The sequence below is a fragment of the Microchirus variegatus genome (genome assembly GCF_963457635.1).
Source record: "Microchirus variegatus genome assembly, chromosome: 20".
Taxonomy (NCBI): Eukaryota; Metazoa; Chordata; class Actinopteri; order Pleuronectiformes; family Soleidae; genus Microchirus; species Microchirus variegatus.
This window is the reverse complement of record NC_139821.1, coordinates 8,674,660-8,700,243: the sequence shown is the minus strand read 5'-3', so window position 1 is coordinate 8,700,243 and position 25,584 is coordinate 8,674,660. Positions and strand designations below refer to the sequence as shown.

General features: G+C 41.1%; 1 protein-coding gene across 1 annotated transcript; it reads right to left on the bottom strand.

Annotated features, from left to right (window-relative positions):
• adipor2 (adiponectin receptor 2) lies at positions 1-25,584 on the bottom strand. Its single transcript, XM_083907122.1, has 9 exons — positions 25,475-25,584; positions 12,709-12,760; positions 12,330-12,622; positions 5,534-5,749; positions 4,479-4,650; positions 3,727-3,913; positions 3,450-3,637; positions 3,074-3,267; positions 1-2,130 (listed from the first exon to the last, which is right to left on the bottom strand). The coding sequence occupies exons 3-9, from the start codon at positions 12,417-12,419 to the stop codon at positions 2,002-2,004; spliced, it is 1,176 nt and encodes a 391-aa protein (XP_083763248.1). The 5' UTR covers positions 12,420-12,622; positions 12,709-12,760; positions 25,475-25,584; the 3' UTR covers positions 1-2,001.

The following is a 25,584-nucleotide window of genomic DNA, read 5'->3' as shown; positions in this document are numbered from 1 at the left end:
AAAGGTCTATTGCATTCAGACACTCCCATAAGAACAGAACATGTGCTTCAACAGATGAAATGCGCTCCCCAAGAGAAATAAATTAATAGAAACAGGATGAAATAAAACAAATGGGAAATGGTAAAATAAACCAGAAGATATGCTGTTTATTCAAATGTGAATTCAACTGGTGGTTTCATTTCGAGACTCACAAACCTAAATTTCAAACAATCAAACAGAAAAAAAAAAGAAATAAAAAGCTTAGATTATAAGAGAGTCCATTGTGCAGGTGTGACATTATTATAAGGTCACCTTGTTTTAACCTCCAAATAAAGTGTTGTTTTTTTGGAGTTTTGTTGTTACAAATTTTCCCTGTCGTTTTTTTTGTCTCACCACAGCAACAGATGAATATTAAGAGCAAGAAGAAAGGAAAACAAGTGAAATTAAAGCTTGCAATAATAATAATAATAATAATAATAATACCAAAAAGCAGCAGTGGATAAATTAAAGTACAATCGAGTCAGACAAAGAAAAACATCCTCTTTTGTGTGGAGTTTGAACATCACCGCATGTCCGAGGGGGAGAACCACAATAATGTGTACTAATACTGTAGTTTTACAGTTTTACAGTACCAAATATGACATACTGGACTGTGCGGCCTTGTTTATAAAAACGTCTGTTATCTTTTCTATAATGGGTCATTTAAAAAAGAATAAACTTATATCTGGGGCATAGACATTTTTTTTCTTCTTCTTCTTCAGATATACAATATAAGACAATAAGATTTTACAGTAAGAAGATAAATGAAAGTGGCTACACATCGAGGAGACGCTTTTTAATTTTTTTTTAATAGATTCGATATTTTATATTTGGTTTTTATAGCGCATGAGAAGGTTCGATTCGAAAAACACACATAGGGTTCAACACAAGTGTGAAAAGCAAAGCGAGAGGAGCACAGTCCTTCCATTATCTCCTTGTTTAAGTATATATCTATCTATAGATATATAGATAGATTTATATAAATATCACGGTTTTCAGGTCAGGGGGGAGCGACTGAGCCGTTACTTTCCACCGACACCACAAACAAAACAAGCAAGTCCAGAAGTTGCTTATTCACAAAGTTTGAAGCGTTGTGCGTTAGATTTCCTTCCTCGTCTTTGCATAAGAATCTACTTTTCACTGCACTGCACCTCACCCTTTTTTTTCTTTTTTTTATATATATAAACAAAATGTAGATAAAACACCGCCGTTCCTCGCCTTTAATTGATGTATTATCTAATATATTTATTTCTCGCCATCACGTGACGCCATTTATTTTGATATTTTTTTTGTCATTTTTCAAATACATTTCATACAAATCTATAACCCAAAAGGTAGAAATCTTATTTATATGGAAAAGGGTTCTTTTTTTGTCTTTTCTTTTCTTTAAAGTGACTTTTAACCACCGCACTCGCCCACAGGAAACATCTTAAACCCACAAGATAAACAACGGCGGAAGAAATTCAAAGACATTTACCAGTCAATTCTCTTTTTTTTCATACTCAAATGCTTTAAATTGTGATTTGGAAAAACAGCATTCGGCATCAAAACACCTCAAAATGTCTTCTTTCTTTTTTCTTTTCTTTTTTTATCTGAAAAGTATGCTTCCTCTTCAAATGTCACTTTTAAAAGTAATGAATAATAACAGGAGGGAGGTCATGAATGTCTCGCCCGCTTCCTTCCAGGAAAACAGTTTGAGAAACGGCCTTTAAAAAACGCACCATCTTGGAAGTCAAAAAGGGGGACAGAAAGAGAGAATAATACCCCCTCCTAAATCAGCTGTAATAGCGCCCCCTGGGAGTCCATTCTGTTTAGTAAGCATACAAACGACACACTGAGCAAGCCACTTCAGTCTTTCGGCGAGTGCACGCGTCGAAGAAGCTTGCGTGTGAGATTTCTGTGCATATTATTAGAACTGGTACCTCCCTGTCGGATGTGTGCGTGAACGAGTGAGTCGAGTCAGCGCCCGCGCGTGAGTGTACGTTAGAGAGCGCCATCCTCTGCGCAGCCTCCTCCCGCCGTGTAGCGGAACTCTTGGAGGTTGGAGACGCCGTGAAAATGGACAAAAGCTCCGGCCACAACCAGGATGTGAAACAACTGGTGGGAGTGAAACTAGGAAAGAGAGAGAGAGAGAAGGGGTCAAATAAATGTGTGTGAGACTCCTATAACACATGACTCTGCCGTATGACGGACACAGTGGGACATGGTTGGGTGTTCTGAGCATGCAGGAGGCAAGACACGTGATTGTTTTCTTTCTGTGGATCTTCAGACGTTTCACATTAACTGCACATTTTGATAGTGAATGTAAGAAAGTAGCTCAAGTTACTGTTTTCACCAAATGTGAACGGATTCCCTGGAGAGGTTCCTGAGATGTCAGTTTTGTACTTTGCCAACCCGTACACTACCGTTCAAAGGTGTTTTCCATTAAAACTCACACTTTTATTCATCAAAAGAGTTGCAAAATGAATAGAAAACATAGTCAAGACATAATAGAAAAGAAATAATGATTTTGCTTTCGTCAAAGAACCAGCAAAACTGTTTTCAGCTGTGCTAACATAATTGCAAAAGGGTTTTCAAGGGTTTTCTAATCATCCAATAGCCTTCTAACGAGATTAGCAAACACAATGTACCATTAGAACACTGGAGAGATGGTGTTTATGTACATATTCCATAAAAAAAACCCAGACATTTGCAGCTAGAATAGTCGTTTACCACATTAACAATGTATAGAGTGTATTTCTGATTCATTTAATGTTATATTCACTGAAAAAAAGTGCTTTTCCTTCAAAACTAAGGTGACCCCAAACTTTTAAATGGTAGTGTATGTACCCAGTGACTCCCTCAAGGTGTTCTTGAGATATTGTGTTAAAAAAAACAACAACAAAAAAAAGGACAAAAACAAAGACAACATGAAGACATAAAGCCTGCAGGCACAAGCTGTCACCAGGTACAGAGGCATAAAAAAAACTGCACGTACTCTAGGATTCCTTTCAAGTGAACATATGGAAACGCACAGGGAAAAAAAACAATAATGACTCTCTTGTCTGAAACTCACCCAGATGTCACACTTGCCAGGGAAGAACCTCTCGGGGATGCGAGCGGCGTACAAACAGGCTCCCGTGATGTAGAGCGTCGCCATCAGAAACAGCCAGCCCATCTGACCGATGGTGGTGGCTCTGATCAGACCCTCGCTGATGACAAAATGCAGGGTGGGAACCACGCCGCTCAGCCCCAAACCCACAAACACTCCTACACACGTGTGGAGAGAGAGAGAGAGAGGCAAAGGTTGGTGGAGTGCGGAAGTAATGTGGTTACGGGGTTCCTTGAATGCATCTGTCCATTTATGCTTTATGAATCCATCACCAGTACAAAATACTGATTTTACACTTTAACAGAACAAGTCAGATACATCTTTAAACACGTCACTGTACCTGCTCTGACTCCTCTGTACTGTGGCGTGGCAAAGAAGTCGCACTGGGAGACGGTAATGGCAGCAAGTCCCAGTATACACACCACGATCAGGTAGATGAAACAAGGCTGAGGAGAGCAGTAGAAGGAGTAATACAACCAGGGAACAAAGGAGCCCATGATCAGGAAGGCAATCCCACTGTAGTCCAGTCTAGAGAGAGAGAGAGAGAGAGTAAAACTGTTTAAAAAGGACGACTCAGGCTTCATGTGCTGCAAATTTTGTGTGTGTCGGCGTCTTACTTGGAGAAGACTTTGGAGACGCCCTCGGAGTGGCAGTAAACTGTGTGGAAGAGCCAGGAGAAGGACAGGCAGAGGATGGCTCCGAGGAAGAACATCCCGATCACCACCTTCTCCTGCACCGGAGCCACGAACGACATGTTGGGCCTGAACATGTACATGAGGCCGAGACACAGGAAGAACAAACAGCCTGTGGAGAGAGAGATAGAGAGAGATGCTGTAAGAAAATATCACTCAGAGACCAACAATATTTAGGTGTAGTAGACCCCATAGTCCACCAGGTGTCAGTAGAGGACATAAGCATTCAGAGGAAAGATTTCATGTAGGGTTAAATATGTCATAAAAAAATACAAGTTCAAACACATTCCAGGGTCAACGCAATTATAAATATCATATTAGATGAAATCCTTTGTTGTCTTACATAAACCACCTCAGCTCTGCGCTGATTGGCTGTAACGTCATGTGGTGTTTTACACAAGACTGGTTACCTAACGAGTCAGGTTAGATATGAAGATTAGCTGGTGTTACGATACAGAAATAGACCCAGAGAAACAAAACCAAAATACTGTTGTTGTTGTTGGTAAATATCCCAATAACCCAATATCCTGCCTCTGTGTGTGTTTTTGCTCTTGTTTTTGTGAAGCTTGTGAAATGTACTATTTGGAGACTAACCTTAAGGACATGAGGTTAAGGGTTACTGAATTCATGAATGTCAGATGTTAAAGACGCAGCAGGGTGTGTGTGTGTGTGCTTACCTAGCAGGTGTGTCCAGATGTTTCCCGTCTCCGTGTGGATTCTGAAGATGCTCTTGAAGCACGCGCGGAACGAAGGCATGGGCGGTCTGTGGCCGTGGAGCAGGTAGTCGTTGTCCTTGAGCCAATCGGGGAGCACGTCGTGAGGTATGACGCGCCACCGGCCCTCCCACACCTGATGAGTTAGCGAGGGACACAAACACCACATTAAAGTTTGGAAGAGGAAAAGTTCTCAAAGAGAAGCAGCTGGTTGGTTTGTGCACAGGCTGTGAGTGTGTGTGTGTGTGTGTGTGTGTGTGTCTGTGTGTATAAACGCATAAAAACTCACATCATCCTCATAGGACCAAAATCTGGTCCTAATGAGGCAGAACCTCAATTCTGAGGAACTGTTATGGATAAGAGCTAAGATGTGGTTATGGTTGGGGATAAGTGAATGGAAGCCAAGTCCTTTAAAGGATCACTCCACAAATCCGTGTGTGTTTGTGTGTAGTGCAGCGTAGTCATCAGTGTCAAATTAACAGTACTTAGTCAAGTGATGTAAATAAATAAATAAACAAGTCCCGATACAGCACAAACACCCCCAACAGAGAGACACAGAGAGAGAGAGAGCACGCTCTCAGTGTATCTGCAGAATGATTAATTTACCTAATTTACAACATGCTGGCTGCAATACCAGTGCGTGTGTTAATATTAGAACGAGCTGGAGACACTCGTACGAGTTCATACGAGTGCACATTTCCGTCTCTGTAACCTTTTAATGTCCGTCGCCACGCAACATATAAAGTAACACCTGCAGGGCGTGAACATAAAGCTCTCAGAATGTGTTATCATATCTATGTTTCTGTTGTAAACGGTCCAATAAAAAGGACAAATATGTCGTTTACAATCGCAAATGACACTGTAATAAAATGTCTTTTTATCACTGTTTTCACAGTTTGTATGGGTTTCTATTTTACAGTGTGGTTATTTATTCTAAATTCATGGAAGGAGAGCGACAGTTGTGGACGACATCGGAGAACCTGCACCTGCAGCAGCGTCCGTGTATGCGAGGTCACTACCTTGTGTACAAACTCCTCCATCCGCTCCATGGCATGGTGAGCCTGCAGCAGCGGAGTCATTCCCATGAAACCTTCATCGCTGCTCTTCTCCTCCTCCTCCTCCTCCTCCTCTTCTTCTTCTTCTTCTTCTTTCTCGTCATCATCTTCTTCTTCTTCTGCTCTTCCTCTTTCGTCCTCTTCTGTTATTCTTCTCTCCTCGTCACACTCTGGGTCACACTGAGATGGAGGAAACAAAGAGAAGGTACACATTGTAAGAGAGAAACCAACATCCAATTGATAAGAAATAAATAGAGAACTACATCCATGGAACGAAACGGCCCCGTTTGATTCCTCTTACCCATCTGCATACAGATTATCATATCAAGCGAAAGCATATTTCAAGAAAACAGAACCTGACGTTTGATCCGACGAAGACACCGACCATTTATAAAGCCAGGATTAGACCGACGGTGTGAATTCAATCTAACACAACAGCTGTCATAGCAGCGGAGCCGGGGACAGAATTAATACGGCTATCGCTTCACGATGAATACATGGCCATTCATCATAAATGACACGCACAGAAACAATGCAGAGCCACACACACACACACACACACACACACACACACACACACACACACACACACACACACACACACACACACACACACACACACACACACACACACACACACACACACACACACACACACACACACACACACACACACACACAGACAGAGGTGAACACACAATGGAACAATAAAAACAAATAATATTTTATGTGCTTTCAGGTGGACATTAATCACATGCACACACTAGGTCCATGTAAAAGGATGAGGATATGATTAGAAAAAAGATGAGACCTTCTGCTCTTATCATTACTTCAGAAGAGGAGGAGGAGGGTGAGAAAAAAACCAGCGAGACAGAACGAGAGAACAGCACAGAGAATGAGAGAGAAAAGTCCTGCCTCATATATAATGCATGACTAACCCAATTTTTAAATTCCCACCAGCAAAGTACACCCACTGCATGTTTGACTTTGTGTCTCGTTGACCATGTTGTGTCTCTTGGACAGACAGTTCGGAGTGTGTCAGTCAGTCTCACTTCTGCCAGTGTGCATGTGCACGCGCACGCTTAATAATGCATCGGGTCTAATCGATGTCGTTTGTTGTGTACGGCACGAAGGTGACACACGCGCTCAAGTTCTTATTAAACGCTCGCGTGAATCGGCTGTGTTTCGAAACCAAGATAAAGGTGACCCTTGACATCGACCGCGGGGACGTGTCAGTGAGTGAGTAAACTACGTGAGCGTGAGGGTAACTGGGCGACTGCCAAGGAGTCACGTGTGCTCTGCGGTCTTTGTGTGTGTGTGTGTGTGTCAGCAGTGCCCTGTCATGTATGTGCATGGGGGGGGGTATTCTTAAAGGGTGTGAAATAACTGTGTGTGTGAGAGAGTGCACGTGCTGTTTTTATATTGTTGACTTTGATTTTAAGATATGGTTCAAATTGTGGTGGTTAAATTAAGCAACTAGTGCGTTATATTAAGAAGATGTTACCCCAGGGTTTGTGAAACAATGTGTTTGTGTGCGTGCACAGGCTGACAATAGAGACAAAGGACACACGCAAATACACTACATCACTGAACCTCCTGACAAGCCAGCAAAAAAAACACATTCACATTCATTCCTGCTGTGCTTCTGGGCCAAATGATGCAATGCACTCAGGTACATATTAAACACACACAGACACACACACACACGCACAGCTATTTCACACAAGGCATGCAGAAGAACAGGATGGAAGTGACTGTACTAACAGGTCATACACACACACACACGCTCTCGTTAAGAGAATGAAAAAGAAAGCTAAGTAAATTGCAGAGAAAGAAAGGCATTTAGCCTACAACCTGCACATTGACTTGATTTATGATCAGCCACCTCCTCACTGGGAAAACCCTTCTTTTCTCTTTTTTTGTTACTGGAGCACTACAGCTGTTTAGCTACTGCACATACAGTCTGTGTCCTGTTTGGTTCTGGTGTGTGAGGTTTGAGTGTCCTTGCATCCACACCACCTGGACTCCAATCATGACAACAACGGCAAAAAAAAGGCGACAACAAAGCTTCCTTTGAGAAGGACGCACAGTTTCCTCCTCCGTGTTATCTTACAGCGCCAACTTTACCGGTACTTTCCCACATTCTGCAAAAAAACACACACAATATTATTGCTTAACAGTGCTGTCATGTGTCTTCTACTCAGCCTTTTCGCCAACTTTAATCCATATGAAACACAGAGGGTTTGGCCGTAAAGAGGAAGCTGTGGGTGCTTTTACAGTGTGAGGAAAAGGAGGCTGCAGAAACGGCCTTTTTCTCCTGTGAAATGCATGTTCGATTGTGCTAAACTCAGTGTAGACTGTGAAAAAGCCACAGCGTCGACGTTTGGCAACAGATGATGCAGAAGGTTTGGTTTTCAACTGCCATCAACAGATCCAATAACAAGTCAGAGAGGAGATACAGACAGGAGGAGGAGGAGAGGTGTAGGAGTGATTCTTGGAAATGTGGGCTATCCCTAACACACTCATGTGTTTACATTCTCTCCTTCTCTCTTACGCACACACAAAAACACACACACGGTTTCCCGTAGGTATTCTTGTTGGGACACTGGTCTTTTCTGGGCTCCTAAAATGCCGTTTCTATGAGGATGAGCAATCACTGAAAAATGACAGACTACTGGTACAGTGCTGTTGATACCAAACAAGGTCCTGAAGTTGTAACAAATACACACACACACACACACACACACTTCTTGGATGAAAGCAGCATCTCCACTACACGTGACTCAACCGCAGCTGCCTGATCGCCACACATTAGTCATAATGGCAGAAGTTTTGGAGTCAAATTTCGCTCTCTGAGAAAGTATGAATGTGTGGATACGATCTCTTCCCTCGAGGAAGTGTCCACACTTTCTCTGATCTGAAAATCAAGCTCAGAGTGTGTGACTGTAATACAGTCTGGGAGGCAGCGCTAATAGACTGGCTGTTTTGTGCCCAGACACAGTCTGTCACTTATGCTGTGAGCAGAGCGATGTTCCCGTTTTTTTTCTCGGAAAGGCTTTTTTCCTGGGAAATGCCTGAGACAGAGGAACCTACACAAATCAGGAAATTTGATTTCAACACACTCAGCAACATAATCGATGCGTTTAAGCGGCGACTCGTCGGTTATCAAAAGTAAACGTTAGGGCTAAAGGAGTGTGATATAACTCTTGTTAGCGAGAAATAACATCATAAAATCCAAAGCAACATAAAACTCATATTTAAAGGGAAAAAAAAATAAAAGATGAGCTGTTGTTTTTCTTGTGTAGAATGAAAAATGTCACATTTACTTTTATTGAATGGATGAGGGCAGATGATTTCTAAAAATAGTTGACAGGAGCCTTCAGTGCTGTGTTGTTGTTTGCTCGTCTTTGAATAAAGAAACAAACACTTTTCCACACAAGCAGCTAGATTTAAATGATATACATACAGACGTAAGGAAACCTTAAAAGCCCCTAAAGACCAATCAACTCCTCTGTCTCACTCATACAAGAAAAACATATACCCAGCTCCCTTCAGACTGATTAACTACTCTGTATATACACTTGGCTAATGATTTCTCACACACTAATGGGTGTTCACATGCCCGCGCACACACACACACACACACCTGACACAGTGTTTCTGTGTGTTTGTTTATGAGGAGCCTCTGCTCTAATCAGTTCTGCTGAGCTCAAACGTAGAAGATCAGTTCCAGAGGGAAGTGAAGCAAGAGGCTCACTTGAGGGCAAATCTCCATCATTTTTGTGAAACATGCAACTTTAGACACAAACAAAAGTCACGTGGACCGCTCGGGTCGCAAGGGTGGTGTTACAGGAAAACCGCCGGCAGCCAATAGGGGAAACAGCTAAAACTGTGTGCACCAATGACAAGAGAGCCTAAATCTATGATGTTCCAAATAGGGACGAGCTTACCCTTGTACACCGTAACCCCTGCACGGCAGCGCAGGCTGAGGGATTCAACATGTGACTCACACACGCACAGGCACAATTGCTCTCTTGGGATGGGTAACAATTTGGAAAATATGGTGAGAGACCCTCCCAAAGATTCATGCTCCACACACACACTCACATGTCTCATGACTCTGAAAACCAGATGTGGTTGCTTGGGCCCCCACAACATAAACTGTTCCCTCTGTTCTCGCCCATGTCTACGGAGGGCATGGAAAAGAGGAAAACATGTATTTTTTTATTAATTAGTTTAAAGGTGGAGACTTACAAGGGGTGAACATACACTGAAAATCTGGTTAAACTGAATCAACTAGGGGTTTTGACACTAGTGAGGGAAGCAGGTGATGTACAGATTCTGCTCTCAAATGAAGCTACAGCACGGATAAAGCATTCCATGAAGAAAGCAAATAAATGTTTAAATGTGACACCTTACATCTTTTTTCTTACAATAATTAATTTAAGCTACAGCTATGATAAGATGTGCATTATACAAATGCAACGAATAGTGATTTGAAGTAATGCTTCGGTAACCAAAGGACTGTTGGACAGGTACAATAGGAGGAAGAGGAATCGGATGTCACATCCTCAAACCACAGACCTGGACGTTGATGCATCACAGCAATAAAAGAATATGCACAAAGAAAGGATGTGCAGTGGACTTTAATGTCCAAATGTTTATAGTTGTATTTGTGGACGTCTAATGGAATTCCTCCAGCTGACATTCTCTTCTTCTTACCTATCTGACTTTATATTCCATGTCAAGTTAACGGTTAATAAGGCTAAGAGGGAATAGGTGTAAAAATACAATAATATACCCAAACAAAAATGTCTCTAAAAGCTTCTTCACATAAACTACATCAACCCAAACTTTCAAATGGCTAACCAGAAAGTGCAGCAAGTAAACACTGGTATTGTTTCAAAAAACATGATGTTCTGTGACTGTAGGGTGCGATCAGGAAAACACACAAACCCCACAATGAGTCTTCAAAACAGGAAACATTTGCTTTTCACAAACATGGAAATAAACCCAAATTGTGTGATAATATAAATCAAATGATGAAAGTAACAGTTTCCCCCTGGGGAATTCTGAAAGGCACCTCTTTCAGTCTGATGAGAAAGGAAGTGCGAAACCGAACCTCACACCACACACAAAAACACCTTTCAAGACGCACGCCAACACCTGCCCAGAATGCTGAAAAATTCAACGGGCAGACTGTGTGGTGTTAAGACAGCCTGCCCTTGCAGATCGGGGGCAGGGGGCCCCTAGCATCCTCTCAGGTAACCGTGTTGTATTACACCAGGTAAAAAAGGCCACGCGCTAACTCACAAAAAATGTGTGTCTCAATACACACATGAACACTATTGTGTTTCGGGCTCAGAGCCGATTGCCTTTCACTCACGAACAACAGAGCGGCAGCTTTGTCTGTGTACGACAGAGTCACAAGTGATGCCTCTGTGAGAGAGAGAGAGGGGAGACAATGTGATGCATTTGTCTGGTCATCACAGGATTCTAATCATGGAGTTGTTTTTTTTGGTAAAGTGCTTAATTTTCTTCCCGCAACATGTCTGTTTATAGACGTGACGGGTCTATTCTGGGACGGTGAAGTCGTTCAATACGTGCATCACTTTGGACTCTGGAGTGGAGTTAAAGCAGAACATCGGGCGGATAATGCACTGTTAATTACTATGACACAAAGTGACTCACTGAGTCTGAAAAGCCTTGAAGATGGTGAGTTTGTCAATAATAAGGGAGAGCGAGAGATGAAACGCTCCAGGAAACGGGCTCAGGATCAAACTGTGCCAAGTGAAGTTTCAAAAAAGCCTGCTCCAAAAAAACCTGGCAGATTCTGGAATGCACTTGTTCACCCCCCCCCCCCCCCCCCGCCGCCATGAGCAATAAACGTCAAACTGCTGTCGCTATAATGATTGCAGTGGACTTTTAGATAAAAGCTTTGATTCACAGTGAGTGTGTCGTTTCCTTTTCAAAGAGCCCAATTTCACTTCTTACTTGCAATAATCACTTTCATGAAGGTTTAAGAATAAAAATACTTATGGTTTCCCCACTTTGCATGAGCCAGCTGCTCATTAAAAGGATTACAATTTTATGCGTTTTCACTTCCTTTTGTATGTATCATGTGTGTATATATGGGTGCTACATCACATTCAACAGGCACATTGTATAATGTCCCAAAACCATCCATCCATCTTCTGCAGCTTTATCCTCGCCAATCTCGGCTGACATAGGGCGATAGGCGCGGTCACGGTCAATTTAGAATTGACCTAATCCCCATATTGAATGTTTTTGAACTGTGTACCTGGAGAAAAACCCCATGCAGGAATCTAACTGTGTCCTCAACTCTAATACTATCCTTTAAAAGTGAGATTAAATTATATTCTTGTGCTTAATCTTTTCTTAATCTTAAATCTGTGAAAACAACCTTTGATCGTCAAAGGTGAACTGGTCCTTAATCATGTTCTGCACACACACACTGAGAAAAGAGAGGTCAAATGATTCTAAACTAATTGCAAGTCAGAGTGTGAGTGTGTGCGTGTTTATTGCCTACTTTAATTAGGTGTTATGTGTGTGATAAGTTAGTTATTATCCTGAAAGACTTCAGGACAGTAACAGAATATTTGACCTCGCTGCTAAAAAACACCTCTTTAATTATGAATGTGTGGGTGTGTGTTCTTGCGGGGTAGTTTTACTGAGAGACCAACTGACCCGTATCGCACCACATGGCTCTGAACCAACCACACGAAAGCTAGATACTCACCCCATTGTGTGAGGCGCACTCGGTGGTAGTGAAGTGACAGTTTGAAGAACCTGAGGTGGGCGCGTCCCCGGCTTTCTCCCGGGGACTCATGGGATTTGTAGGCGCGCTCTCTGCCGCGCGTTCTACGGCGTTCGACGTTCTGTGTCGCAGCACAAAGGAGGGGCCCTCAGCCCCACTTGTCTCTCCTTCGTCCAGCTTGAGACGCTGGACCTGCCTCCACTGAAAAACTGGAGCCGACTCAGATGGGACGGGACAGGAGACAGAGTGGATGTTGTTGCTTAGGACCACCAAACCTGATCGGACAGAACAGGAATAGTAGAGTCATTAGATGAGAAGATGCACGCTGAGCAAGATGTTCATACAAAACCAGGTGACCTACCTGAAGTCCTGGCTGAAGTCTTGATGACTTTTACGCTTAGGACTTTGCAGAACTAGAAAAAAAGAGACAAAAACAATATTTAAAATGTGATTGTTAAATGGACACACAAATGTACAGATTTCACTTTAAGGGCCTTAAAATAGTATTTAAAATCTGTGTCCACAGAAACGATCTGACAGTAAAGTTGCTAAACTACTGTTCCACAGAAGGTGATACGCCGTTCTAAAATGACCTCGGGATGAACAACTGCCAACACGTCTCATAAATTAACCTGCTATAATTAAAAAGTATTTTATGACTTGCTTCTCACTGACAGAGACAGACAGGTGGGGGTTATGTAAGAACTACTACCTCTACAAAGCCAATACTTTTTAAAAGACATTTTTAAGTAGGAAAGTAAGAAAGAATTCATGTCAGTCATGATGTCAACAGCAGCATGAGTGAGCAAGTACATCACAGCCTCAACCTGCAACAAGCATGACATGCTAAATGCAGAAACGTTAAAAAAGTCCTTGGTTTGGAGGATTTATCCTTGTGAAGGCCCGCAGACCTTCATGTAGTCACATGTGATCGACCTGGACCCGTTGATGTCCGCATGTGTCCGAACACTCACTCGCAACCAAGGATTTAGTGTCCCGTAAAGCGATAGGAACTGCAGCTGCACCTTTATATCAGCATACTGCTCATCTCTCAATGCCTGTCTTATTCTCTCTCTCTCTCACACACACACACACAAATAGAATGCTACGCTCTAACGTGCACATTACACACATAAGTACCCAAGCGCCGCACCGCTTCATTTAAACACTGTGCTGCCTACCACACACATACCTTAGGGGATGAGACACTCAAGGGGAAAAGACACAGATACACACTTGGCATTTGCACACACACACACCTGAGTATGTACTTGTAAACACAGAGACTATTAAAGGGCAATGTAAGCAGGCAAGGAGCAAAAGACACAGCTAACACACTTGTACAATACAGTTTTCCTGCAGGGAAATACCTATGAAGTACATAAACATGAATAAATGCTAAACTAATTTAAAAAAAAAACAGAACATAATTACCAACAATTACTCTGTTAAGATTATTAAACAGCACTACAACAGTTAACAGTCCCTTAATAAGTAGCTGGGAAACACAGCCTCCTTTGGAGAATAGTGGTGGACCCATCAATTTAGTGGCTCTAAATATCATTAACCAGTACATGTAATTGGTCGCATAAACCTGTGCAAATACATGGGGGGTATAACAGTTTGCATGTTAGATTTAAAACCTAATTTCAAAAAAGAGAAATAATGACCAACTTCATAAAAATCCAGTAGGCATTTAAGTTTTCCTTTCACCAGCAGCAAACACTGATTACAGACTCCACGACAACGACAGCTGGCTTTTCCAGAGAATAGGTGTGGTGCGTGTAGGTGCAAGATGACTATTATCAAGCAGAAATGTCCAGCCACAGCTGCTGCGAACATGAGCGTCACATATATATATAAAAATATATATATAAAAAAGGAAGAGTGAGAGAAAGAGGAAGAAGGAATAAAATTAAAACGAATCAGGGAAAAACAGAGGGTTTTAGCAGACGCAGACACTTTTCACCAGTTCCCCAAATCTAACTCAAACAGATAGATATTTGTTCAAAACCGTTGATTAGTTTTAGAGAGCGTTACTGACGGGAAGTGAAAATGGACCAGGGATTTTAAACAAGGCTTCTTGTTCACAGCTGCTGGTCGATTTGTGCCTGATAAAAACCGGTCAGGAAATGAACGCAGGTATAACTGCATCATTGTTTCCAATGCAGCCCTGCAAAGAATGGGGCGGTGTGGACGGCATGCATGGATGCCGCCTTCAAATATTTCACTACATCAATACTTTTATTCTCTTCAACAAATGCGATCACTGAAACTGCCTCTGTTTGGTAAGTGGTCCGTCACAGGCAACTGGAACCAAAAGTGAGATTAGATAGATTCAGGCAGATTAGATTTGAGGGTACAGTTGGCAGGGGTTCTTTGGCATCACTTATAAATAATTCCATTCTTTCAGCCTAATGTAAATAAGGTGATCTGAGAGTGAGCGACACTCTCCGGGGCAGCTTCAGACTAATCTGATTACAGGACAGTTCAGAGAGCGAGCCGATGCTGGGCGTCTGCTAAGACAGGAACAGAGGAGGAGAGAATATGACAGACTGAGTAGTGTGGGACTTTTCTAACTCCAAAGTGGCAAGCTACCATTAAACCCCATAGAAGAAGAAGAAGAGCAGGTCCTATTAGCTGTTCTACAACATCCACTCTGCATACTGTGCTTTCCAGAGCTGCATAAAACGACAAAAACTTTATTTATATGATGCAAAGGAGCATATAAAAAAAACAAAAAGTCTAAAACTTTAATATCCATTTCGAAGATGGTAACATCGCCTATAGAGAGCAACTTGATTGTCATTGTTCTTCTATACACAATAGCATATTATTTGCAAAGTGCTAGTCACAAACAACACACACACACACACACACACACACACACACACACACACACACACGTAGCGCTTGAAAGAACAAACCGGGCGACCCCAGTTCTAGGCAGGACAGACAAAACTGAACATACTGGCCCCATACGGAGATAAAAAGAAGTCACTGTACTGAGAAAAAGGGAGGGGAAACATTTCCACACACACCCAGGTTTCACAGTGAAACAAATCCAGTGACTTCCCAGTGAACAGCGGAGACATAATAACGCGTCTGTGTCGACAACAGGATACAAGATGACTCATCGAGTTGCTACATGCAATGGCAACTGTATAATAATAACACTTATCTCGGGCTAATGAACGTCTGCAAAGAATTATGTTGTGAGCACTTTTGTTTGTTGTTTTTTTTCCCCTCTTTTTTTACAAAGTCCTGGTGTGAAGTCCAATTATTATCCACAGGAAACAAACCAATTATATTCACAATTTCACAATCTGCACCATGTTTCAGCAAGTTATAGAAGCTCATTGGAATAAGGTTGGACATCCAGCCGCAGAATGACAGTTAAAACACATGGTGAGACGGAGGATACAAACTGTAGGAGCCTCAAGGAGCAGCCTGCTGGGTAAAAAACCACTGTCAAAAATAAAAAAATAATTTAAAAAATCCTTGCAAATGTTCCCTTGAGCAACAGTTTCTAATTCTTGTCTAATAATTGCTCAAAAGCCTTTGCTTTCCCAACTATGGAAAAGGAAAAAAACGCTGTCAGCAATATTTAGAAACATGCATGTACTCTTAATTATATAAAAGCAAAATCACTCACTGAACTTCTGTATAAATCTTTAAATTTTTTATTCTCTTGACAATCTGAACCGACCCTGAAGCTACTAGAGAGCGCAGTAGCATTAATATGCATTACTGTCTTTTAACCATGGATGCTATTGTGCTTTTAATATTGATGCTATTGATTTGACCCCGAGGTCAATAGCTACAGCGCTGTGAGTGCATGTGTGTGTGTGTGTTTGTGTGTGTATCCATTGCAGCCAACGATACAATATGTGTCTGGCAGACTGCGATAACATTGATGCAAACATTTTTAAAAGCCGTCGCAATTATTGCCACCGACACCAGGGACGTTTTTAATCTTTAAATAGTTATATTATCAATTTGACCTTTGGACATCAATAGAATAAAAGGTATCACAGGACATCACAGTATGTGGTGCTATGTGAATGTTCTTCTTCTTTTTTTTTTTTAACAAAAACAAGGTCAAAAGAAATATAAGATTTGCCTCACACGTTCAATATGTTTCATTGTGTGTTAATGCCGCACTACGGGAAACATTCTTAAGCTACGACTTTGTCCTTACAGTGTGTTTATTTTTAGTTTATTGTCACAGTGCGTCTTATCTGCGCTGCATTCAAACACAGAATTGATCCAAAGATGCAAGGTTTGTCTACTGATAGATGGACGACAGACGGACACATAGAAATCCTTAAAGCAATCGATTTGTTTTTAAAACTCATTACTCTTTACCCAATTCGGTGAGTGATTTAAATTCCACAACAGGTAAATATGAGAGTCAAACAGCACAATAGTTTAAAAGGAAAACTCCATCAAATATAATAAATACTGTACATGCTGGTATAAAGAGTAACGATGTAAAACTACGTTATAATATTTGTCCAGATGTTTTGAAAGTGCTACAGCAGGCAAACCCTGACCCACTCAATAATCAGATAAATACCGTTGACTGTGGAGATCCTGTGACCTTATGCCTCACTGTATCACTGAGTCTGATAAAAGTCAGCTGATCATACAAAACCTTAGTGCATGATAAGATTCATCTTTAAGATAAACACATTAAAGATATGAAGGCAAGGACGAAAAACAATCTTCATGAGGACGTTGGCAGGAGGGTGAAAGCAATACGACTGCTAACAAAAGGAGAAAGGAGACGAGAAATGAAACTCAGAGATGTTGACTGAATAAACCTGATTCGTGGCATTCTGTGCATGTCTGACACACAGTTGCCCCTGAAGACTGCTTGACTGTGTAGACAGACGCTGTTTGTCTTGTTGTAGGTCATGGACTATTTCAAGAAGAGCAAGAAATCTGTCAAGACGACTGGCGTCGGGAATTCTTAAACGCAACACCATGCCAAGCATTCCTAAAATACAGCTACACTGGGGTACAATTGAAGAATTGAAGCAGTATAGTGGCAGAATTTCCCTTAAAATGCCAAATCTTTTATTGGTTTGCTTGACAGGGACAATGCACATCAATAAACATGACTGTAAATGCGGCAGGATTAGCCCAAAAAACTATTTTTCAGGCAGAATCGAAAACAAAAAACACGCAAATCAATGGCAACCATACAAAGAACAGCTGCAAAGACTCACTGAGGAGCTTAAAGCTTCACTGGAGTTTAACAACACTTTGAGGTCCCTAAGGAAGACAATGCGTTTAATTACACTGGCAAACTTGGAGGATAATAAAACTCACCAACTTCCTCGCAGCTAGATTCCATTGAGGAAACGGAGAGCAGATAAGGAACGATCAATTGGTTCCATGAAAAATCAATACTCTTCTGATAAAACAAAGACATTTTCGGTATTAGAATTCCATGTGGAAATAAAATTCCCTCTTCGGCAGCACTGGGTACTACTGATGCCGGGAAAGCCTTTGATCGCAGTGAATGGCCTTTTATGTTCAATGTACTACAGAAACATGGGTTTGGCAACAAAGAAGTCATTTCTTGAAGTTCGAATTGCGACGATGAACTGTGTACAGCCTGCCAGAAACGATTATTAATAGAAGACAAACAAGGTTTTGTATTTAAAGACCCTTTAGTCAACATCAAGGCTATTCAACTTAAGGCCCGGGGGCCAGATCAGGCCCTTAAAAAGCCAAAAAAGCTTCACCTATTTCTGGCACTTTGCGACACTTTTTGGCAAATACTAGTACAGCTTTAATTGTAGGCAGCCTATGTATGTACCAGAATAGTTTGCCATATGAGCCAACTGTAGTGGTAACTGTAACTTTTATTTTTTGCACTAAGAGCCAACTGTAGCAGTTGTAACTGAATATTATTGGTACTTTTACTTCTGTGAAAATAGCCTATTGTGGCCATTGCACCTTAATGTTGTTTATATTTGTTACCTCGAGCCAATTGTGACTGTTATACCCAAATGTTGGTGGTACTGTCACTGTAACCTTTTTGCACTATACGCAAATTGTATTGTACCTGTATGTTGGTGGTTTTGTTACTTACCTTTTTAGCACAAAACTAGCAGCCATTTCAATAAATAAGTGCTAAATAATTTAAAACATGTCGTATCTATTTGTATCTGTTTACTGTAGATGCAACACAAAATAGTAGTACAGGGGTTGACCGGCCCACTGGCTGGACAGCCTTCAGAAAAGCTGGCCCTGTGGAAATCTTAGTTGAATAGCCCTGGTCTACATCAAGGAACAACAAAAAAAAGGACGTCCAATTTTTCAAGATCTCTGAATGACAAAGGCGCCTATGATAAAAAATTATATACGCGTCCCTCTTACACTATAATCATGTATACTGGGGAATTTTCATAGCTTCAGCAGTGCAGCATCCGAACTTGAAAAGATGCAGTCTTACAAAAAGGGTGATTATCATGAAAAGCTGGATTACTTCAAATGCTGCAGCTGAGAAAGAATGGATCCTCGAATCACCGGAAATCACTGAGGTTGGAAAAGTTATACAGAACTCTGTGGAGAGATTCTTGATGCATGATGACTAGAGGAAAGAGAAGCACTTTAAGAGGAAAACTGTTAAAAGTCATGCATAAAATCAATACTGTGGACAACTGTCAATATATGACAGTAGTAAGAAAAAGGATAAAAGTGTAAGATTGATATTAATTTTGGGTCCAGTACACGGGGGAAAGGTTCAACATCAATGTCGATGAATTATTTGAATTATGTATTTCTTGTCAATTGTTTTCATCTTGTGCGTCTAATAAAGGGGGAAAAAAGAGCAAAAACACAATATCGGACAAAGGTCAAACTGCGTTGTGCAATTACAGTGCAGTTGTTCCACATGCCGAAAGCTGTTCTTCACACATGTGTAGACAGACTGTTTCACAGTTTCCAAACCCAACTGAGCAGAGCGAGAGGAGAGAGGAGACTTGAGGGGGAGAGTGCTTGGGCCCGATAACCAATACTGATATGTAGAGGTCATTTAGTCTCCTCTGTTGTGAAATTAACATAACTAGTGCAGTGCAACATCTGTTTTTGTGCGTGTTTGTAGTAATTTTAACTTTGGGACCTTGCAGTCGGAATTGTTGTTTGTTTATTCAAAGTATAAAGACTGGTAGACTGGGCTATTCGAATGGTCAGTTTTACATAGTTTTGAATAGCCACTGCATACCTGTGTTTGTTGGCGTGTTGTTGCAAAATCCGATGTGTCATTGTAGCGCAGGCAAACTGCATTTAGCAAAATCCGCTGAGTCTTTATTGTAAACATAATAATCACCCACACATCTTGCACTCGCTTAACTTTTTACCCGCGGATTCAATTCTGCCAAAAGGCCCGCTTATCCTCTCAGATTAGCCCACAGTGCTGTACGAGTGAGAGGGGGAGTGGCTACAGTAGAGCGGCGAATGCCAATGTTTGCTTCTTTTACCGATATATTTAACGATATGTTCCTGCAATTTATAGATAGATAGCCAAATTATTTTAAATACACATGTTTACAATCTACAAATTCAGTTCCAGTCTTTCTAAAGATCAGTCTGTTTATTTTCTATTGACTCCATAAATGCTGAGATATTAGCATGGTGTGTTAGGTTCGAAAATTGCACTGTGATTAGAAAATTAGACCACTAAGCAGAAAATGTGCTTTCGCATGACCTTGAGCTTTATCGCTTCCTTACATCGGTTTCTTCGTGCGAGAAACATAACACTGTTAGAACAGGTTATACTTGGGACTACTGTAGCAGATTATCATCACACATACCATGTTTACTCTGATCTGTGTGTCTTATTTTATTTGCCGCTCTGCCTCCGTGATCACTGAGAATGTTTGATATGTTTAAGACGTGAATATTAAATGCAGATCCAGGCAGATCTGTGCTTTTAAATGAGCCAGAATAATGGACTTGAACAACCAACACACAACTAATATCACAGATAAGGAGGATGCAGTCCAAAAGCCACGGACACATCACATACATCACACTTCGGCGTGACAGCACATTTTGCACATTGCCCTTTTAACTGCATGTAACTTGGACTTGACTTCTGACCGCCTGTCATGTTTCCGTCTCTTTTACTGCTTGCGAATATCAGCGAATATTATACTGTAAAATCAGTTGGTTTGTGGTTTGAAAATGTTGGTGTGGTGTCTAGTACTCATTTCTTATTTAAACTGTCAGTGACTCAGACGGACATAAAAACAGTACTGACGTCAACAATTCCTTTCCTTTTTTGCCCCTGGCGGTTTTGTTCTTACAAAGAAATTTAAACCTTAACATTATTAGCCTCTGGAGTGAAATGGCATTACATGTTTTACTCTGGTAGGAAGAGAAAATTAAAAAAATAAATTAAGACCATCAACCAACTTCTGCCAACTTCTATTATTTATCATAATAGTTTTATTGGTTCCTTTCAAGGGTCCAGTGTGTAAAGTTTTGGTGAAAGTAAATCACTGTAGAACTTACTTCTAAAATGTTTTGCCTTTAACATTATTTGTTAAATAGTGGGTCTGTCAATGTGAGGGCAAATTATGTTTTTGTGGGTGCCATTTACGTCTCAGTGCTAAAAATGCTTTTCCATGGCGGCGATTAAGCCTTCCTTTGTATGTGGCACAACTTTACAGTGATTAAAACCAGCTGCTGGTGACCACACGACTACTTTTACTGCTGGATGGGATTGTGTGGTTTCACTGAGACCAGTACTTTAACATAACTACACACACACACGCCCATATTAATGAAAAAGGCTTTGAGTCGAGGCTGCACACAGCTACACCTGAAAGCTAGTGAGTGCAAATAATTACTATGCTGTGTGCTCTAATCTACTCGCAGCTTCCAAAGGGTGGAGACCATTTCATGAGGAACTAATAGATAGGGACGCTTACAAGGCTGTTTGACATGTTTTTCTACAAAATGGGAAGGTGGTCTCAGACTTGTAACAGAGATCAACCGACACAACTTGAATATCAAGAAAACATGTGGGTTTATAACTCAGGTTGGGCCACATTATACTTCTACAACTGCATAATGCGTGAGTAACCACGGAGACCCCTTGAGCCTTCATAGTTCTCCGTCGTGGTGCCGGATACGCACTGCAATTTCCCGCCCGATCAGTAGGGGTCGCTAAACAAAGTTGTTGTGCTTCTGGCTACAGTGAGCAATGGCGTCCGAGAGAGAATGACTGTTGTTGTTGTTGCAGCTGAATAACATTGAAACAGTGGCCGTTTCTCACCTGTCATAAATATTTTTCTTTGTCCCAGAACGCCGTTTTAAGATAATTTGAGGCAAGAAATTAGCCATTAAAGTCTAAACATGTGGTTTGTGTATTAAGATATGATGTATTTATAGTTTGGCAGCGACGTCGGCGGCGGTGATCAGCTCCGCCTCTGTGGACGCTCGGTGCGCACAGTGGCCGTCACAGAGTAGCCTTATCTCAGCCTGTCCGACAGGCTCTCCGGTGACGTAGAGGGCTCTCCATAACCGACGTAGAGCACTTTACGCAGGAGTATAAATTGAGCTTTAGTGTGTTGCTGCATTCCCCTGGTGACCCTTCATTCCTGGTACAGCAGTGAGTTCCTGATGAGGCTGCCAACAGTCTTATGATGGAGAGATAAACAAAGACAACCAGTGTGAAGTGAACAGCACACATACTCACACTTATTCACTCAAATCACACCATACACACAGGGCCACTACAGAGTAGTTTACACGTGTGCGGTGGATGGTGGAAATATGTCCACATGAAAACACCTGGTTGAAATGAGACGATCAAGTCACAAACAAACAGGCAACAATGACAACGTGATATTTAAAACAGTTTTCTGCTTTAAAACAGCAATCACAAACAAGCACCTTAACACCACGTAGACACAGAAGGTCACTTCACTGTCGGCACTGTTGATAAATGAAGTGGAACCAAATGCAGTGTTTTTTGAAGCGCTTAGTAGTAGCCAAAATGTGGGTCATACAGTATAAGGATAAAAATAGCCCCTCTTAATGTTCTGATGAAAATTACACCCACAACTACTACGACTATATCGAGTTAACTTCTTATGTTTGTGATCTCCAAATATCTGTTAAAACACCTGTTCTCACTTGGAAGTGAAACTGGGTCGGTGAATTAAATAAAAAAGAATTAATTACAGCTTGATTTCTTGAGACACAACTGTCTAGGTACTGAAAATTGAAAAGCATGTCTGCTGTGCTCTTCCTAACACAAGGTTATTATGTGAATGTGGGCAGATATAACAAGATGTCTCCAATTTATAATTATTATCGTAGAAACCTCTGCCAAATCAAGCGTGCGGATGATCCGCTGTGGCGACCCCCAGAGAGGGAGAGGCCAAAGGAAAACTTACATATGATAATTACTCAAAAGCGTAAACTAATTGTTTTTTTTGTCAAAGCAGCAGTCTAAAAGTGAGAAAAAAGAAATACTCACACATACAGACAAGAACATATTCTCTCAATGATGTAAAGTGCTGTCTATGAAGAGAGTGCTTAACTATAATGTGCACAAATGCTCACTTAGCAGCAATATGAACTATATTTTCATTTTGTACACACACACACAAACCTCCAGAGGGTTGTAAAAGAAAAAAAAACACAAACGGGGACAAGAAGAAAACATTTTTTAAGAAAGAAGACGAAGGCTACTTTACTCTGATCAATTAATTCCGCAATGAAAGTCGCTGCTTTTCTCAGAAGCTATGTTTAGCTGCTCCCCTGCCTGGCACACTCTCACAGACCGACTTCATTATACACTAAACTCCCGAGAGACTTGTACTTCCACTAAACATGATGTACTGCTGCTCAACGGCCAATGTGTAGCAGGGTGAGAGTTTGTGCACACAACGCCAACTCAAGCAACAGAATTCTGCAAATGTCCTGGTGAGAAGAATTTGAAAGATCTACTTCGACATATATGGTAAATATGCTGTGGTGTCGCATGGATTGTTGTATAGAGCATAATTACTAAATATAAAAAAGATGCATGGGTCTGCTTTGCCTCCAAGGCTTAGACAACAAAAGTGCACTGATGTATAGATGTGCAACTTCAGAATAACAGCAGAGATGGGTGGTTATGGTTACAGATCATAGTATGAAGCTTCTTTCAGGTGCTGTTAAATTGAGCCAAACATGAAGTTGCAAATAATTACAAAAAACCTACAGGCTCAACTTTCACACAAATTCAAAATTCAAAACGACACAAATATCCATAGATTACTCGTGAGCTCGGAGTGGTTTTCGCCATGAAAAGTTTTGGTTTAAAACAAGCAGGATATCAGCTGCCCAGCCCATAAAATATTTATGACATGACCTCATGCTTTGTGGCAAACTGAACTCAGAAATGGGAGGATCATCGCTCATATGCAGGATAAGCAGTCAGCATCACTAAAAAGAAATATGAAGGAGCAATTGGATGAAGAATTTTGTCTGTATGACGGTAAATTAAATGCTGCCTACAGCTGTTATGACAATATATCACAATGGTGATGATTGATGGCTGAAGAACTACTTTCATTCATCCGTCTCGTCTTCATTATGAGTATCAAGCGTAATCGTTTATGAAGTGTTGACAGACCAAATGACCAAAGTTTACTCGTGAAACTGCCATAATAATAAGTAATATTATTAATAAGTCACTCCACAGACGGCGCACAGAGGCACATGAGAGCAGACAGACTGGGTTCAATTCAGGTCTCCGAGTCCCTGACATTCGACAACAACAACGAAAACCTACTTATACTATCTTACACAAGAGCATCATTTATTTATAAAACAATTACCGCATGCTACAAAGAGTTAAGCTCCACAGAAAGTGGAATTGTCTTCATCTGAAATGGCATAACAAGCGAAACAGACAGAGACAAATAACAAGTCGGATTTGTTTTTATCCACAGAACAGTTTGAATCATAATTTAACAACCTCCTTGAATAACAAAAGCACCAGCTCTGTTTGTTTAACTGCACTTTTTATTACATTTTATTGTACTTTTTTTGTGAATGAGGGCCCCAGACGCAATTATTTTCTCTCCCGGAGAAATAAATCTATTTTTTGGAGCTAAACTGAATGATCATTTTGACAAAACCAATTGGCATGGTCACCACCCTGGTTCAAACAAAAACATAAAAAGTAATAAACAGCTCTTGGTTAAAAAGTTGTTGCTGCTTTTTATTTACATGTTTACAGTGTGTACTTTGTGATGCATTAATGTAATATTAGGGTTATTTTTATTTATTTATTTATTAGAATTTATATTTTTCTCTTTCAGACAGTAAGCCAGTGGTTTTGAACACTATTTAATGAGGTACTACATCAGCTTGAATCTACTTTTACAACAATACTTTGTAAGCCCCCCCCTCAAAGTACATTTTACCACATCTGCCTGCATCAGCAACAATATAATAATAGTGTCTCTCTCTCACATAGAAAGCAATGATGTTAACTCAGCTATAGTGCACACGAGTCAGTTCAACACTGGCGAGCAAGCAAGACAAAGAAAGCCCAAACTCCTGCCACATTTACCTTCTTGTTGACAAGGAACACACAAAGCAGCGTGTTTTCTTTTTCTGTAAAATGAAACGGATGTGATGGTATTTCACCACACGGTTCATACAGCCTTAAAATTAAGAAGAAGAAGAAGAAAAGCAGACTGCAGCCAACAGACAGGCTGAGACCAGGGTTTGTTTACATCGACCTAGTGAGCTGGCTACACCGCTAACATACAAAAGAAGCCAGATAACTCTTAAACCTGGTTTGTGTGTTTGTTGACAGCTCGCCACGTCGACGCATCTGTCTTTAACCATGTCAAATACGGGCTCTGTGTGGATAATAATGCCCCGCAGAGAGAAAGCAGAGCTGTGTTGTGGCGGTGGCTAGCAGATTATGCCCCTCTCTCCCTCTCTCTCTGTTGTTTTGACAGCCAGAATTAGCTGGATAGCAAAGCTGCTAGCTGGCAGTTGACATCCACAGAGGCGCTAGCGATACGCTCAAGGAAAAGTCCCGGGTGACGTTTAACAGTACGAAACAACACACAACAACAATAATAACAACCTACCGTGGCGAAAGTGTGTTGTAAAATTCACCAGGTCCCGCTGCGTGCGGAGGAGTCCGTCCTCCGGGTCATGTAGTTGTGTTCTGCCAGAGTTGTGCTGGTCTATCTGCGCC

Excerpts from the sequence above, each read along its gene's own strand:
- adipor2 (XM_083907122.1), bottom strand. The coding sequence starts at position 12,419 with ATGAGTCCCCGGGAGAAAGCCGGGGACGCGCCCACCTCAGGTTCTTCA. Across the intron at positions 4,651-5,533 it reads TGGAGGAGTTTGTACACAAG|GTGTGGGAGGGCCGGTGGCG; the intron begins GTAGTGACCTCG and ends CTAACTCATCAG. Across the intron at positions 3,638-3,726 it reads GTCTCCAAAGTCTTCTCCAA|ACTGGACTACAGTGGGATTG; the intron begins GTAAGACGCCGA and ends CTCTCTCTCTAG.